General features: G+C 44.3%; 1 protein-coding gene across 1 annotated transcript in view; it reads right to left on the bottom strand.

Moving 5' to 3' along the window:
- Window positions 1-410: 410 nt before the first annotated feature.
- cacna1db (calcium channel, voltage-dependent, L type, alpha 1D subunit, b) overlaps window positions 411-15,063 on the bottom strand; it is a 72,026-nt gene continuing 57,373 nt past the window's right edge. Inside the window, exons 38-47 of the mRNA XM_063208918.1 lie at window positions 14,849-14,977; window positions 14,135-14,275; window positions 13,047-13,312; window positions 9,391-9,417; window positions 8,974-9,120; window positions 8,098-8,258; window positions 6,871-6,992; window positions 5,978-6,424; window positions 4,148-4,280; window positions 411-1,966 (exon numbers count right to left, since the gene is read on the bottom strand). Coding sequence (XP_063064988.1) covers window positions 1,779-1,966; window positions 4,148-4,280; window positions 5,978-6,424; window positions 6,871-6,992; window positions 8,098-8,258; window positions 8,974-9,120; window positions 9,391-9,417; window positions 13,047-13,312; window positions 14,135-14,275; window positions 14,849-14,977 — 1,761 coding nt within the window. The 3' untranslated portion in view covers window positions 411-1,778. The remainder of the gene's footprint in view (window positions 1,967-4,147; window positions 4,281-5,977; window positions 6,425-6,870; window positions 6,993-8,097; window positions 8,259-8,973; window positions 9,121-9,390; window positions 9,418-13,046; window positions 13,313-14,134; window positions 14,276-14,848; window positions 14,978-15,063) is intronic.

The raw sequence follows: 15,063 nt of genomic DNA, 5'->3' as shown, positions 1-15,063 counted from the left end.
AATCAGATGCACATGATGTTTACAGGTAGGTGGTTCTGATGACAATGACAATCACACAGCAAGATAGCCAAGTGCAGCACAAACCTTGAGAAATATATTGCTGGTGGTGGTCCCCATGAATTTCATCACTTTACTCTGATATCATCAGTGCTGTTCACATCTGCCCACACAGATTTGACGCTCGCAGAGGCTATACGCCAGAAGCAATTAGGCTTACAGTCCACCCAAGGAATTGTCTATTTGAGACAGCATTATGTTATTCGTGTATCTGTCATAGAGACATAATATGCTACATCTGTTACTTGTATATAGAGAGCAATTTCCATCACAAGTTTTAAAAAAGAAATCCATCACAAGACTAGGTCTTCTGGATGTGTTTGATGAAGTAAACCACCCAGGAGTTATTGTCAAACGATTTTAGATGTTTAATAGAACTTGGTAAAAAAATAATTTTGGTAGAGGAAGTAAAACAGTAGTTACATAATCTTGAGTTGCTTTGGACCAATGTGACAAAGAAGAGTGTGTGTGTGTGTTTACATGTTTGCAAACCGCAGCATGCCACACAGTCAGAGTAAGAAAGTCAGTCCCGGTCTGGATTCAAACAAGCTGACTCCACAGGAGAGGCCTTGGAGGAGGTATGAGACCGAAGGGCATGGCATTGGTAGCAGTACCAAAGAGGACAGATGCAGGCAGAACAAGAAACCTCATGCTAATGCATGGTTGACTTTGGGGGAAAAAACTGGGGAACAAAGCTCTGGTGTGTTTGCAGTTGCAGGTTTGTGCTGTTAAATGGATGACTGATGATGTTCTTACACATTGTGGTTGGTCCGCTGGTCCACATAAAGGGTGATCAGTGACCCCCTTCCTGTTGTGAGCGCCGTGTCCAGGAAGTTTCTTTGTAAATGTTGAAACTTGGGATATCTACCACCTTTGGCAGTACCACTGGCAGTGATGGGCGTTAAAGATAACGACTCCATGTCTGAGGGCGTGAATTTGAGAGCAAATGGCTCCGAGTACCTGAGGATTGGGAGCAGGTGTTGGACAATACAATTGAAAACACCAATGGTCATTTTTCTTTCATTTGTAAAGGATCACTGCCATTGTGTGATCAGAGAACACATTTCCTAACAGGAGGGTACAAAACTGAAGCCAGTCTGAGTTTGCTAAAAAGCAATGCCCCAACCCCCAAAGCTTCATATAAAAATGTGAAAACAAACTGAAGTAAACTGATAACATCTGTGGTATGAAAATGGTGCTATCTGAAAAGCTTGTATTTTTTCTGTAAATTGTATAAAACAGAACTCATCAAGCAGCATAATAAATGCCAAAAAGCATTTAAGGATTCTCTACTTGTGCACTTGTTGCGCACAAGATGTGCAGACGAGGCATTTTTCTGTTGAAGGATCTGTGACATACTTTCCTTTCCTACACTTCTCACGCCCACTTCTCACCACATTGTTTACCGTGAAAAATGTGGTGAGACACCCACAGACACTTACAGGAAGATCGTCGTCTGCATATCATGAGCACTGTAAATTCACATTGGCTTGTTATTCTAAAACTGCTGTACTTGAATACGATGCATCAGTGCCAAAATAAAAATAAAAACATTGAAGGCAAAATAACATTGTACACCATAAATTAAACCATATACATCTATTGGAGTTACGTAACAGCAATCTATTCCTCAAGAAGTGGGAGGATATTTCATTGGGCCCATCCCTCACAAAATATAAAATTTATCTGACTACAATACAATAAATAATCTATCAAGACAGTCATGGGTAAGTAGTTAGGGCGTCAGACTTGTAGCCCAAAGGGTGCTGGTTCGACTCCCGACCCACCAGGTTCGTGGGGGCTAGTAATGAACCAGTGCTCTCCCCCATCCTCCTCAATGACTGAGGTACCCTGAGCATGGTACCGTCCCACCGCACTGCTCCCTTGGGAGGCCATTGGGGGCTGCCCCCTTGCACGGGTGAAGCATACATGCAATTTATTTGTGTGCAGTGTACACTTGTGTGCTGTGGAGTGTGTCACAATGAGAATGGGAGTTGGAGTTTCCCAATTGGGCTTTCAAAAGACGTTAAGCTTCAACAACTTTAATGGCCTGGCTGATTTTGGTCCCGTTGTGGGTGACTGTGTGTTAACAAATGCACAAGACAAAAGCGAATCCGATTTTCAAGTTTGATAATGTGGATTAGACCATGTGATATCCGCAGATCAGTTGTCTGGCGACATGGGCTGTTCTGTCAAAAGGAGCTACCAATAAGCTGTGTCCATAGGCCATATCGGAACCCTTCACCCCTAACAGTAGTGTGATGTAATGGCTTGGTAGCTTAGCACGACAAGCAGCTCAAATCGTCACGACACCAGAAAGGAAGAATGGCAGCTCTTAGAAACTAGGTACATCATTTAGGGATTGGCGGTAAATGGGATCGGTCAGGGGTAAGGCATTCAAGGGGAGGATATGACACCAACAGGAAACTTGATTGGTTGATATGTGAAAAAATAAACCCTCAGTGTCCTCAGTGAACATGCTTGTTTCAACTTGAACGTGCAGACTGTGATTCAGTGAAAGGGTCTGTTGATATTTGTGCTTGACAGCCCGTCCAATTTCCCCCCTTCAATCCTTCCTCTGAGAACAGCATTCTGATTGGCTATTTATATACTGTACGTACCGCAGCTCATACAGAATAGTGTGTTCTTCCACTTGTCAGAGCACGGGGGTATTCCAAGAACATGATTAAGTGATGGACCTGGCTAAGTTAACCTACAGGAAGTGGTAATCTTAATACAAGATAGCCTGCAAGCATCATTTACGGTAGCAATGAAAATGATGCCCAGGCTCTTCTATTAGATGCTTTACCGCTACCTCAAGGTGAACGTAACTTTGGTTTACTGCTGAACCAGATTCTTGGAATTACCTGCAAGGAGGGTGTTCTGAGAGGATTATCTAAGGGAATGGTCCCATTATTTTAACACAAGAGTTAATGTTAAACCTCGGCTATGGATGGCCTATGGCTTTGAAGAGAGAGAAACAGAAACAGGGCTCTTGCGTATCAGAAAGACTGCGGTTTGCTCTGAGTTAACATACAGAGGTGCATGACTCAATGAAGTCCACTTTGGGCATAATATCCGGAGAGGTTAATAAAACGCCATGTAGAGCAACTAGAGAATTCCTGGTAGAGAACTACGACTCCAGCAGAAGTTACCTGAACCTGTGAATCATCTGGTTGAATAAAAATCATGGACTGAAGTTTTGGTCACCTTATTAAAATCACTTAAAGGGCAACTCCTGCCAATTTCAATGTGGTGTTGTATTGCTCACGCTACCCTTGACTTGTCAGTACCCGGTGACGCCGCATTTTTTGGCTCAGCCCTTTCCGAGATATGAGCTATTCTAATGGGGGCAACTTTTGTTTACATTTCAAAAAAACATTTTTATTTATTCCCAAAAACATCCAAAAGGTTATGCAACATCAGCAGACAGCTAGCAAACAGCGATACCTTTTGGGAAAATATTAAGAGTAGGCCTATGCTCATTTTTTAAAAAATGTAAACAAAAGTTGCCCCCATTAGAATAGCTCAGATCTCGGAAAGGGCTGGGCCAAAAACTGCGGCGTCACCAGGTACTGACAAGTCAAGGGTAGCGTGAGCAATACAACAGCACATTGAAATTGGCAGGAGTTGCCCTTTAAGTGTGTGTTGTGTGTGTGTGTGTGTGTGTGTGTGTGCAGCTATCTGCATCATATGGCATATACCACTCTGCATTATCCTACAAGAATCCTCCCTATCTCCTCTTCCAAGTTGGGTGCCAATGTTTTGTTTTATTTGTTTTTTTTTTGTAGAACCTCATGTCCCCAGCTAGTCCAAGATGAAGCCTCCTTCCTATTCCCCTTGTTTGGAAAGGCACTTGTTTAAAAGCAGTTGTCCTGCCGTGTCTGTACAGGTTCAATGGTTGTGGAGGCGACTTGAAGCCGATGCTATAGTGTGGTGATGCATATCATTTCGTCCGTTAAGTCCTCCTCGGGTTTAGCGGTGCCCTCCGCTTCCTCGTCGCTGTAGTAGTGGAGGCTGCGCTGCCGAGGTCTCGTCCGGGTGTTGCGGTCCTCGTCCGGCCCGGAGCCGGCCCCGTCCGCCATGCTGCCGTTCAGCAGGTTGCTGGCGGCGCTCTCCATCTCGTCGAAGGTCATCTCGCACGCGTCGGCGATCTCCTGCTTGGTCGCCGCCACGAACCGCGGGTCCTTCGCGTACCGCCCCAAGCCCTCTGAGATCAGCACCTGGGGGAGTGAAGAGAGGAAAAAGGAGAGAGAGAGAGAGAGAGAGAGAGAGAGAGAGAGAGAGAGAGGATAATTTAATGAAAAAGAGAACATTGCAGTGACTGCTGATGTTAAGTCAAGTCAGCTTTTATTGTCACTTTCTTCATATGCACAAGACATACAAGGAAAATGAAATTACGTGTGTAAGAATTAATATGGAGAGGGGAGACAAACAAACACAGGGGCCAGAGAAAGAGACACACACAGAACCAGGTAGGCAGAGATGGTTGAACAACAGCAATAAATAAACAAACAATGAACAATCAATGAGACATTACTCAAAGATTGACCTAGACTTGATACTTAAACCCACAGCTTACTTGAACTCATGTAAACATACCACTTTATTAAAACTGTCTTTGAGGGACCATAAAGATCGCATGAGTAACTGGATAACTCTCTTTGTTTGCCAGGGGGTCATAAAACAAGGAAATGAAGCACACTGCACACTGCAGGAGACCGCATTTCAACTGCCAGTTCAGTTGTACACCCACAAGCTGCAGAAATATACCATAAGCACCCTTCCCAATATCTAACTGAAAACGGAAAGTCATGCACCATTACAATCTGTTGCATCTTTTTTCTTTTGCAATATTTTAAATACATGACAAAAACAATGATAAGAGTGTTCTGAAAGGAGTTTAAGGTAGGTCATTACTTTAAAAAAAAAAAAAAAAAACATTGTATGAGATTCATTTAAATTAGGTTTTGTGTTTTTGACATGGTGGGCATGGCTATATGTTCACAGTCTGCTGAGTGGCACCAAAAGCTGTCTGTTGATACAATATTGTAGCTCTTTGGCTGAGTTTAAGGACTGATTGGTTTAAAAGGCAGATTGCATGTCACATACACACATTCACTGGCCACCTCTTCAAAACTCCTGCACACCATTTCCTTATCACACTTTACAACTGATCGACTCACGCTTACTCATGTGATGACTTAAACGTCTGTGTTGAGACAAGGCGCCAAACAGGAAAACATAATAAAGATTTGAACAGTGGTTAACACTCACCCACATGCTTTTATCAGCACTGTGTGTGTCAGACATATTGTCTTTCATCTAATAAATGTGGCCCTTTGATGAAGGACACCGTGTCCAAAACACATATTGCTACATGATGCTGATAAAGGCACATGATGTAGTGTTTACCACTGGTTACCACACAACCAATCCAAAATATCAGCCTAATAACGTGTACTTTAGGTAATAACACGTAATAATAGTCATAAAATGCTTATCAGTGTGCAGACTTTTATCACTTCTTTTCAGTTAGTTTTGTTTTGGTTCAACACCTGCACTGACAGGATTAACACACAGGCTAGATACAACTGCAGCCTGCCACCCTCACCTGCCAGGGGCCCCCTGATTGGCCAAAGGGGAAAAAAAACATTTAATGCAGAATAACAAAAATAGAAAATATTGAATAAATTGGTCTGTCAAGTTAAATAGACTACCCAATTTTGTTCAATACCCCTGTTCACTAGTTACAAATAGACTATCCTTTATTCTCGGCACAGAATTGTGATGCTATCCATGTAGTTTTCTATCTACCTGTAGCCTAGGGGCCCCAGACCATCGTAATCCAGCCCAGGACATTATAAACCTGGTCCCTGACATGCTGTGGTATGTGAGCAACTTGACTTGTAGTACTCACCGCCTCCACCAGGCTGTCGGCGCTGCCCCTCTTGGGGCTGTGCTTGCCGTGCAGGTCCAGGGGGATCTGCAGGCGGCTGGGCGAGCTGGCCTGCCGGTGGGCCCGGTGGTGGCTGGCGGTGTAGGCAGCGGAGCGGGACCCAGCACCAGACGAGGAGGAGTGCGGGTGGGTGGTGCGGTAGTGGGTGAAGCTGCGCGAGTGGGTGCTGGTTCGGGAGATGCGGGAGGGCAGCTGCGGCGTGTACCAGCAGGAGGAGGCGGCGCCGCGGGCAGTGCCAGGGCTGCTGTTGGTGCTGGGCGGCCCATCCCCGTGCCCACCGCCGTGCCAGTCCACCTGGATGAGGGGCGTGTAGGCGCCCGGCGTGGTGGGCGGAGTGGCCCAGGAGCGCACTGAGCGGCTCGGGGAGACGCGCACCCGGCTGGCATCCATACCGGCCACCGCCATCACCTGGGAGACAACATACCGGAGCAAGGTCAGACTGGGAAAACACTCAACTACGCTATTCCATGCCCGAGGGCATCCTGGGTTCCCCAGAGTAAAAGTACTCAGTCAATGAGCTGATTTTAGAACTGGTTGGGTTATATCTGTGAACAGAACTGTACTTTCTGAAATACATAGGCCTATTGGGTGCTTTTGCGTGTGTGTGTGTGTGTGTGTGTGTGTGTGTGTGTGTGTGTGTGTGTGTGTGTGTGCGTGCACGTGCGCAAGAGTGTGTCTATCTGTCTGTCTTTCTGTGTCTGTGTGCATACTTTATCACTATGTGCGTGTGCATACCTTACGTATGTGTGTGTGTGTGTGTGTGTGTGTGTGTGTGTGTGTGTGTGTGTGTGTGTGTGTGTGTGTGTGTGTGTGTGTGTGTGTGTGTGTGTGTGTGCGCGCGAGTGTGTGATTACCTGGTGCTGCATGAGATGTAGAGGTAGTGTGGTGCGGTGGTGAAAGACGGGAGAGGGGGGTGTGTCGTCCTCACTGCTCTGCCGCCGCAGACACTCAAAGTTGAAGGCCGGCCTGAGAGGGGCTGCACAGCACAACACGCGTGGAGACATTTAATTACTTAATTACATAGTTAAGTACTTCATTACTACTTATTACAGCGCTACATGTTCTCGTTCTACATGTTCACATTTTTTCACCAATCTATCAATGCTCCATTTTATATGATGAATATGGAAGGATTCAGTGTATTGCAGGTAAAAAGCAAAGGGTACGTGATATATTCTACAAACTGAGAAACAAATTGTCCAGTGTTGTGGGAACAACTGCAGGTGTAATGCTTCTTGTGCATAACTTCCTAACAGGAAGAGTCAAGGAAGTCTAATCACAAGACAGAAAATGGCCTCGTTTACATCTTTAATTCTGAATAAAGCTTAATTCCGCTTTGAAAACATCACAGAAACACTTCACAATTCGTAATTAAACGAAAGACCAAAGTAAACTCGACGAAACTATTGAATTCGGGATTATTCATTCGGAATCAAAAACGTCATGTAAACAACATAGCCATTGTAACAGAGACAATGTCCAGTCTTCACTAAATGTGATGAATTATACCATTACTTTGTGACTTTGTAATGCAGGGTGCTTTCATATGGTGTACTGTATTTTGTAAATGTGCAGGTGATTCATCACTCAATAGCAGCATAGACTACTGTAAATTGCGGGTTTGTTACTAGCAGATCAGTCATCAAACATTGCCTGACGCTCTGAGGTGTGTGCTCTACCTCTTCGACACAACAATCAACTCACATATAGCACCCTGCTAGCTGCAGGTGTGTGTGTGTGTGCGTGCGTGCGTGTGTGTGTGTGTGCGTGCGCGTGCGTGCCTTTATTTGTGTGTGACTGTAGCTGTGCTTGAATGCATTCTTACTAGGGCTGTAACGATACACTCAACTCACGATTCGGTTTGTATCACCATTTTTGACCAACGGTTCGATACACCCCACGATTTCTGAAATATATCTCATTTGAAGCTTGGAAGTATTATCACATTGAATCTTGTGGTTGTTTTCTGGACTGAATGATAACTGTGTAATACTGCCTCCTTACATCACGATACAGTATCGTGACTCTGAGTATCACGATTTCTCGGTTCGATCCAATATCGTTACAGCCCTAATTCTTACTCTGAGGTGAGGAGGAGAGCAGCCTGCGTATGGGGGACCTCCTGCACTCCTGGTAGATGGGCTGCTCATCGTCATCAAAGAAGCTGTCTGACTGGTGGTAGTCATCGGCCGCCTCAGTATCAAACACACTTGGGCTGTCCTGGTGCTCCCGATACGACCTCCTGAACCAGGGGAGAACAGCAAGACTAGCTTAGCATTATGGCAGCCAGAGTTGAGGATCAGTTTCTAAACTCAAAAGTTACAAAAATACGAACTGCACAAATAACCTGGAGAAACGCCAAGGCACTCTCATTTCCAAATCTCAAAGGACATGTTTTACTTGACTATGATGTTTCATGTTTCAGTTCAACTGAGGCGTAAACATTTTTAAAACTTAGACTGAGGCTTTTAAAACTTAGACTTTAGTCGGACTAAATCAATAATTCAAATTTCTCATATAGTATATGCATACTCATTTCATGCTTTGGTGGTTCTTCTGGTTTTTAAGCGTACAGCAAATGTAATAATGCACACCCCCATAATGCACGCCATTCCAATGCTGCTATAGTCATTGAAAAGTTATCTACCATAGTACTACACTACTATGACATAACACAGGGCCTTTAGTTAGGGCCGCTGACAGCTTTGGCTGTGCCCAGAACAATGTCATCTAAAAGTCCCCCCCCCCCAATCAATACAATGTACTGAGGACCCAATTCTGGGCCCCCCGTCCCTGGACCCGGGACGACTGATCTCTTTGTCCCCACCCTGTCGCCTTCCCTGCCTTTAGTAATGCACTACGACTTGGTGATTGCCATTCTGGCCTCTTAATGAGTTGAGGAGGAACTGAAATAAAAGAAAGGACTAGATGCAGTGGTCAGTGGCACTATAGTATACCGCCTGTCTCCAGCCAGCATGATGTCGTCCTCATGGAACTCGTCTCCGCTGAAGTACTCTCCAGACCCCCTCTCATCGTCGCTGCCCTCCCCTGACGAGGGCTCCTCTCGCCGGATGCTGGGATAGCAGCTTGCCCCCACCTCGGACCTACAGCCAGAGACGAGATGGGGGTCATAATTGGCATGCTTACTGTCACTGAGCCAAGTCAGTGGTAAGTTAGTAGTATGTGGTTGTGCAAGTTTACATTATAGGCCTACACATCAAAAGGGAAAACACAGCAACTCAATACGGTTTTGTTAGATTGTCTATGCATGAATGAATGAATGAATGAATGAATGAATGAATGAATACACATGGAAACACAAACACACACACACACACACACACACACACACACACACACACACACACACCTACCTAATGTAGGTCTCATAGTAGCGTGTTCTGGTCCAGTGGCAAGGGATTTGAGGAGGGAAGTGACGGGCCAGGTCAGGTTGGAGGTTGGATAGGGAAAGAATGGGGAACACAGATGAAGTGAGGATTATGCAGTCATTCAGGACATGCTCAAGGAAAACAGTGAGAATAGAAGAGAGGACTGAGAAGTATCAAGCAAAAGGGCAACACTTGGGGAAAGTGTTTTTGGATAACATGATCTTCTGGACGAATGACAATCCTCAGAGTTTAGCGGTAAGCAACTGGCCTTACTTGAGTTTGAAGTACAATAAGTCCAGTTGATTACAGCCCAGATCTGTGGACAGCATGCTGAAAAGAGTTGCCTTAAAAGTGCACTGTGCAGGAAATTGTCAAAAAAGGTACTGCAACTATGCTGCTCATTGAAACTGGGCTGCCTATTGCCAAATTGGATCTTTACATGAAAGTTTACTATGTAATAAACTAATATTTTCTAGTATGGCCCAAGTACAGTCATCTTTGCAGCTAAAAATGTACAATCTCTATTTCCCAGTCATAATGAATACTTAGAATTTGATGGTGGTGGTAAGTATTCATGAAAAAGGTAACATTAGTGAATGGGTAGCATGAAGTCTGGAAATAAACAACTAAACATTTTACACAGTGCACCTTTAAACAACAGAGAACACTCCGAGACCGATTAGGGCCTTTCGAATGTGCACCCTTGACATTTAATGAAAACTGCTGACACACCCAAATAGAAGTGGCGCAATGACAAACCCTATCATATTTTGTGGGAGCTTATTATGTGTTGGCGTTGTGGCATTTTTCTGTTGTCTGACAATCCTGTTTTTGTCTGCCAACCAGCTTGGGGTGAATATGTGCGTGACGGTGACCTCTATAAAAGTAGTTCTAAATCTTACGCAAGAAAATGGAAATGTCGTTTGTGGGATTTTGCATGCAAAAGGGGGAAGGTCATGGATAGGTCATTATGGCTGACTGTGTCTGCAGCATGCAGTGTGACATATGAGTCACCAAGTAAGGTTAAAGCAGTCAACTGTGGCAAATGGTGTCCTGCTTCATTGAGCCCACATGGTTTGCAGCCAAGATGTGTGTGCATGTTTGTGTGTGCCCTTGTGTGTGTGTGTGTGTGTGTGTGTGTGTGTGTGTGTGTGTGTGTGTGTGTGTGTGTGTGTGTGTGTGTCTGTGTGTGTGTGTGTGTGTGTCTGTGTGTGTGTGTGTGTGTGTGTGTGTGTGTGTGTGTGTGTGTGTGTGTGTGTGTGTGTGTGTGTGTGTGTGTGTGTGTGTGTGTGTGTGTGTGTGTGTGTGTGTGTGTGTGTGTGTTTGTTTGTATAAGTGTGGGTGTGTGGATGTGGAAATCCCTGTCTTGTTTGTGGTCTGTTCTGCACCAGTAAGCGTGTTGCCTTGTCTGCTTCAGCTGTTGGGCTATCTCAATAGTGGCTGACCTACTAATACAGTAGTACGGAGGCTTGTTGAACTCTGACATTTCAATACCACCCACTCAACCATCAACTGCTGAGTAATGGGAAGGTCCATGGAAATTGCCTAATCTGACAAGATTATTATACAGATCAAGCCAGATACACAGTCCTTCTGATTATTTGTCATATTACCTTGCTGCAGAGGAGCATAGAGGTTGGAGTGAAAGCAGATGATAAAACCGTATATTGTTAACAGAATACAACTTGTATTTAGTGATGGCGGAGCACACAGACCAGATGCTCTTTTTCAGGGACTTGTGTGAGTCTAAATTAGCCTGGTAAACCAGCACCACCCGCTGGGACGCCGAAAATTTTCAGCTGCGAGTGGGTCTGGCTTCGGATCTGAGAACGTTTTGAACACTGTGCCCTGAGTCTGGCAAAACCAATTACAGCGCAGTGATTTGTTTTGAATCAAAGCGGGCGGGGTTTTGAGGGAGTGACGATGACGCTCGCAACACCGTTGGGAAGCACATCAACGGCAAAGATCGCCGATTGGTCAGAGCGCCAGCACGGTTTGAAAAAACAACAGGTTGTTCTCATCAACAATCTTCGAAGGTATCATTCATCGGGGCCAGACTAAATTACTCCGGTCTCACATTTAGGCTGGTTTATCAGGCTAAGTCTAAATGTGTCAGTGCATATTAGCCTGAATATCATCGACTTTCAAATCTCTTCGAGACTTGGTCTGACCAAGAGCATAACAATTACAGTAACATTTCCCAAACCGCATGATTGACAAGCCTCCCTTGGTTTGCTAATGGTTGTTTGCTTCCTGACAAAGTGGGAGGATTTCCAGTTTTTTCGGGAGCTCGGGAAGTACTTGTATTGCTCTTGACCTGACTAGTGGCAACGCTGAAGGTGTTGCGTCACTAGGAGGGCACGGCCTGGCTAAGTGTGTGTGCCAATTAAAAATAATAGGGGGTGATCATTTGCCCTATGCCTCGCAAATGGATCAAGAATGAACATGAAGGTGAATGTGCATAAAGGTCGAACAGCCTACTTAAAATTCCATCTCTTTAAACTGTCGAGGCAAATTATTTAATCATGGGAATGTTTCAAAATAGCAGCTTGCAGAACACACTGGCTCCAACACAATCTAGTACCTCACGTTCCCTCTCCTTTTTCATGTGGCCTCATGATGCAAGATGTAACTGATGATAAGGGTTCAATATCTCCCAATTCGAAAGTCATTTTCCCATTTGCAGTTGGGATGATGAATGTGAAAAAAAGTTGCTTTGCCCAGGCTGACAGCGGCGAAACTTTATTGTTTTCTCCACAGGGGTGTGGAATCAGCAAGGGGTGAAGCAAAAGGAGAGGTAATAGATAGAAGTGGACCCACTGATAAGAAGGAGTGCTGAAAAATGCTATGAGTAAAAAAAAAATGTTACATGACTAATTTCACTGATAACTATGAGCAAACACCATGAGATATAGATGATCAAGTTCTCGGGAACATTTCATTGTCAATTCATTATATGCAAATAAGTAAGTCACACACACACCTGCGTGGTGGAGATCAAGTTTTCTGGAACTCTGTCAAGTATTCAATCTTGTGATTTGTAAGGTGATATCACTACTTGGGTGATATCTGAATATCTTATCTGAGCAAGGATGCCAGCGGATTAAAAAAGTTTCTATAAAATCCAACATACAATGTATACCAAATTATTAAGCACATTAGTATTTTGTCATAACATTTCCACAAACCATTTGACAACATATTATGGAATCACCCTCAAGAAGGACAATTTGGAAGTGATTTGGATGTAAAGAAACATTGGTGGACATTATGTTACAGAAATACAGTATGCATAATAATTTGCACGTTGTTGGTTTACTTGGGAACTTTATTGTGTATTGCTGCTTTTTTCCTCTTTGAACTTCCTCTTTGAACTTCGTCTATGTTTGCTAGCATGGAAGTGTGTTCTGCTGTACATACATATATGTTAAATCTGTTGTGCAATGTTTATTGTAAAATGTGTATTTGTGTACATATTACTACTAAGTAAAACATGCCGTGTTAATTCAACAGTTAAATACTACTCTGGGAGCAAACGGATTGTAGAATACGTTAAATTGACTCTAAGTGTTAAATTAACACTGCATTTTTTACTGTGTGGACACAGTAAAAGATATGGGTAAAATGAAACTAAAGGGTACCTCCGTGAGGGAAGCCTCCTGTGGGAGTCCCCGTCCCCTCTGGGGTTGAGGTAAGTGCCCAGGGAGGAGAGCCGCACGCTGGCGGAAGCTGCAGCGGCATTGGGGGCAAAGGAGTCGGAGTGGTGATGCTGGGGCCTGCCGTTGGTCACGGTGGGCACAGAGGGCACATTGGCATTGTTGAGGTTGGCGTTGGAGGACCTGTGGGGGAAGCTGCTGGCATTGGTGCTGGCGTTGGAGTTGGGGTGGAGCGGGCTGTGGCTGTCCTCCTGTTTTGGTGGCAAAGCAAAGAAAGGTGAATTGATCTTCAGGGTTATGTATATAATCACGGTTCTATGAATTCCGGATGACCGCAAGGTGGCCTGGCGGTCGGAAGGAACGAAATAGAACACATTTCATTCACAAAGGTATTTTAAATTTTTTGTTTTGTTTGGTTAATGCATTGATAGCTGCAACATATCCCAATATGCAAGTGCCTGGGTTCCATCCTATTCAACATTTTCAATGCAAGAAAAAATTCGATACACAAAGGCATTTTTAGAGGCCCTGCTAGTACACATAAAGTGGTGGCAATAAGTATTTGATCCCTTGCTGATTTTGTTGTTTTGCCCAATAATAAAGACATGATCAGTCTATAATTTTAATGGTAGGTGTATTCTAACATGGACAGACATAATACACAGGTTCTGGCTGTTTGTACACAGTTGAGTGCGCACGCAGCCAGCGATTCCAAAATGCTAGGCGGCTAGGTGTTTATCATTGGAAGTCCCATTGAAGCCCTGCACAGTGTATGGCAAGAACCTGTTGTCTTGTCGGCTGGCAGTTTTATCCACTTGCTCGCACGCTGTACTGTCGGTGACACCGTTTAGAAAAACATATTATCATGTCGCTATGAATTCTTTGCCATGCTCCCTAAAAAACGCTATATTGTGTTGCAAAGTGTTAGCCAAAACTGACAAGGCAGGGTTTCGCAATCGGATACAATATAACTTACTGCCACCACTCTAGCTGAGGCATATCGAAGGTGTAGTTGGGTGTCATCCAATGTAATGTTTTACAACATAAGCAATTTAGTCAAGTCTATAACTTACTGCCGGTGGTGGCACTGGGACTAAGCGAGACAGTGGCGATGGCACCTGCAGGGGACGCTGAGTGACATTGGTCAGGTGACCTGTGACACGATTGTCCCCAGTCACGTGATTTAGCTGGTGGCCGAACAAGCCTCCGTTCCTCTGCAAGACCAGGAAGGGTAATGAATTCATCTTCTGTACACATACAATTCTGCTCTTTACACTTCTGATTACTGTAGCTGATAAATGGCAATCCACACTCTTGTACATGTATAATGTATGATATTGTTAAATCTAAACACACACACACACACACACACACACACACACACACACACACACACACACACACACACACACACACACACACACACACACACACACACACACACACACACACACACACACACACACACACACACGCACACACACACGCACACACACATTCAAACATTACAGTTATACAGCAAACTAATATGCATTCAATCAAATGGAGGCAAAATGCATTTTTTTTAAAAAGCATTGGTTTAGAAATATCCCCTGAAAGAATACCTATTTTAGGGAGCTAAAACATGCCTGTCACAATGACATTTTTATTGTTTGCTGTGTTTAGCCTATATGTAAACGGATTTTAAAAAAGCATATCCATGTTTAAAAATATCTGTAACCAAGGCCCTAAGGTTGGAGGTGAAGAAGTTAGTGCATAGTGCAGCATATCTGTTATTTGCGTATTACCCTGTAGATCTCCTCCTCCTCCTCCATGTTGAGGTCCTCATCCTGTAGGTCGCAGGAGATGGCTCGCCGGATCTCAGGCCCAATATCATGCAGCGTGCGCAGGCCAGCCTGTAACGGACAGTCAAAGCTCTGCAGCCAACCACCTTTGTATGTCAGTACACAACACAGTATAAAAACCTCCACTGTCATAGCAATCCCAAAGTGGCATTTATTGA

Source organism: Engraulis encrasicolus, chromosome 10 (assembly GCF_034702125.1).
Source record: "Engraulis encrasicolus isolate BLACKSEA-1 chromosome 10, IST_EnEncr_1.0, whole genome shotgun sequence".
In the NCBI taxonomy this organism is placed as follows: domain Eukaryota; kingdom Metazoa; phylum Chordata; class Actinopteri; order Clupeiformes; family Engraulidae; genus Engraulis; species Engraulis encrasicolus.
This window is presented reverse-complemented; position numbering and strand designations above follow the sequence as displayed.